This window comes from Trachurus trachurus, assembly GCF_905171665.1.
Source record: "Trachurus trachurus genome assembly, chromosome: 13".
NCBI classification, from domain to species: domain Eukaryota; kingdom Metazoa; phylum Chordata; class Actinopteri; order Carangiformes; family Carangidae; genus Trachurus; species Trachurus trachurus.
Window position 1 is genome coordinate 7,293,640 of NC_139892.1, and position 980 is coordinate 7,294,619.

General features: G+C 44.4%; 1 protein-coding gene across 1 annotated transcript in view; it reads right to left on the reverse strand.

Moving 5' to 3' along the window:
• The window catches only part of timm8b (translocase of inner mitochondrial membrane 8 homolog B (yeast)), a 2,478-nt gene continuing 1,498 nt past the window's right edge, over positions 1–980 (reverse strand). The window contains exon 2 of the mRNA XM_083984308.1: positions 1–497. Coding sequence (XP_083840434.1) covers positions 330–497 — 168 coding nt within the window. The 3' untranslated portion in view covers positions 1–329. The remainder of the gene's footprint in view (positions 498–980) is intronic.

Here is a 980-nt window from a genome sequence, read left to right on the forward strand (position 1 = left end):
AACATCATTTTTATATGATAAAATCTGAAACTATCTGCAGTACATTTGTTTTGTTTTGTTTTCTAGACAAAGACGTTTTTCTTAAGTTGCAGTGTGTTGAACCCTCGGGGCCACCGTAGTTTAATACATGAACGATAACAGACAGGATGGAAACATTATATTATTTATCTTTACAGATCTGAAGCACCAGTCCAAAGAATAAACAGCAAGTTATTTCTTTAAAAACAAAACCACACACACACACTCGTCCTCTTCACACCATCTTCCATCCACATGTGAGGGATTCTTTATTCTTTATTCACGTCACGGTTCAGTCCTTTATCAGTTCGTTAATGAGCGCCCTTCTGCACCATCTGTGTGAAGCGGTTGGTGACGGCGAGCGTGGTGTCGATGAAGCGCTCCACGCAGCTCACCAGGCACGTCTCCGTCCGGTAGTCCAGCTTCGAGCCCGGACTGTCCACGCACTTGTCCCAGCAGATGTCGGTGAAGTTGTGAACCTGCAACCGACAAGAGACGAGAAGATGAAAACAGGGTCCGCCCCTTTATGCCGTTCCCTCTCCTCATTGGATAAAGGTTGTAGGATACAAGGAAAGTTTTCTCCTCGGCTTACAGCAGAGCAGAGTGACTGACAGACCCGTGTTTCGGTCCAAACACTCTATGTAAGTGATTGCTGTCGGAAGATATAACTATTTAAGACTTATATTAACACAAATATTCCGCTTACTTCTGCTATAAACGGACGGTTGCTTCTTTTTTTTCCAATCGTTTTTGGTCAGTGTTCTTTGATCTTTTGATCCCAGTCTCGAATGAGAGCAGAGCTTTGTTTTGGTACGTGATATGAGACACGACTGGCGCGATGACGTGGCGTCATGTAACGCTCACCGTCATCACGTAAATTAGCGGGTTGATCTGGGTCGGTGCGCTTTTCCCACTGCCACCAAAAGCCGATTGTTTTTCTATGTTGTTGTTTAAACAAGCTG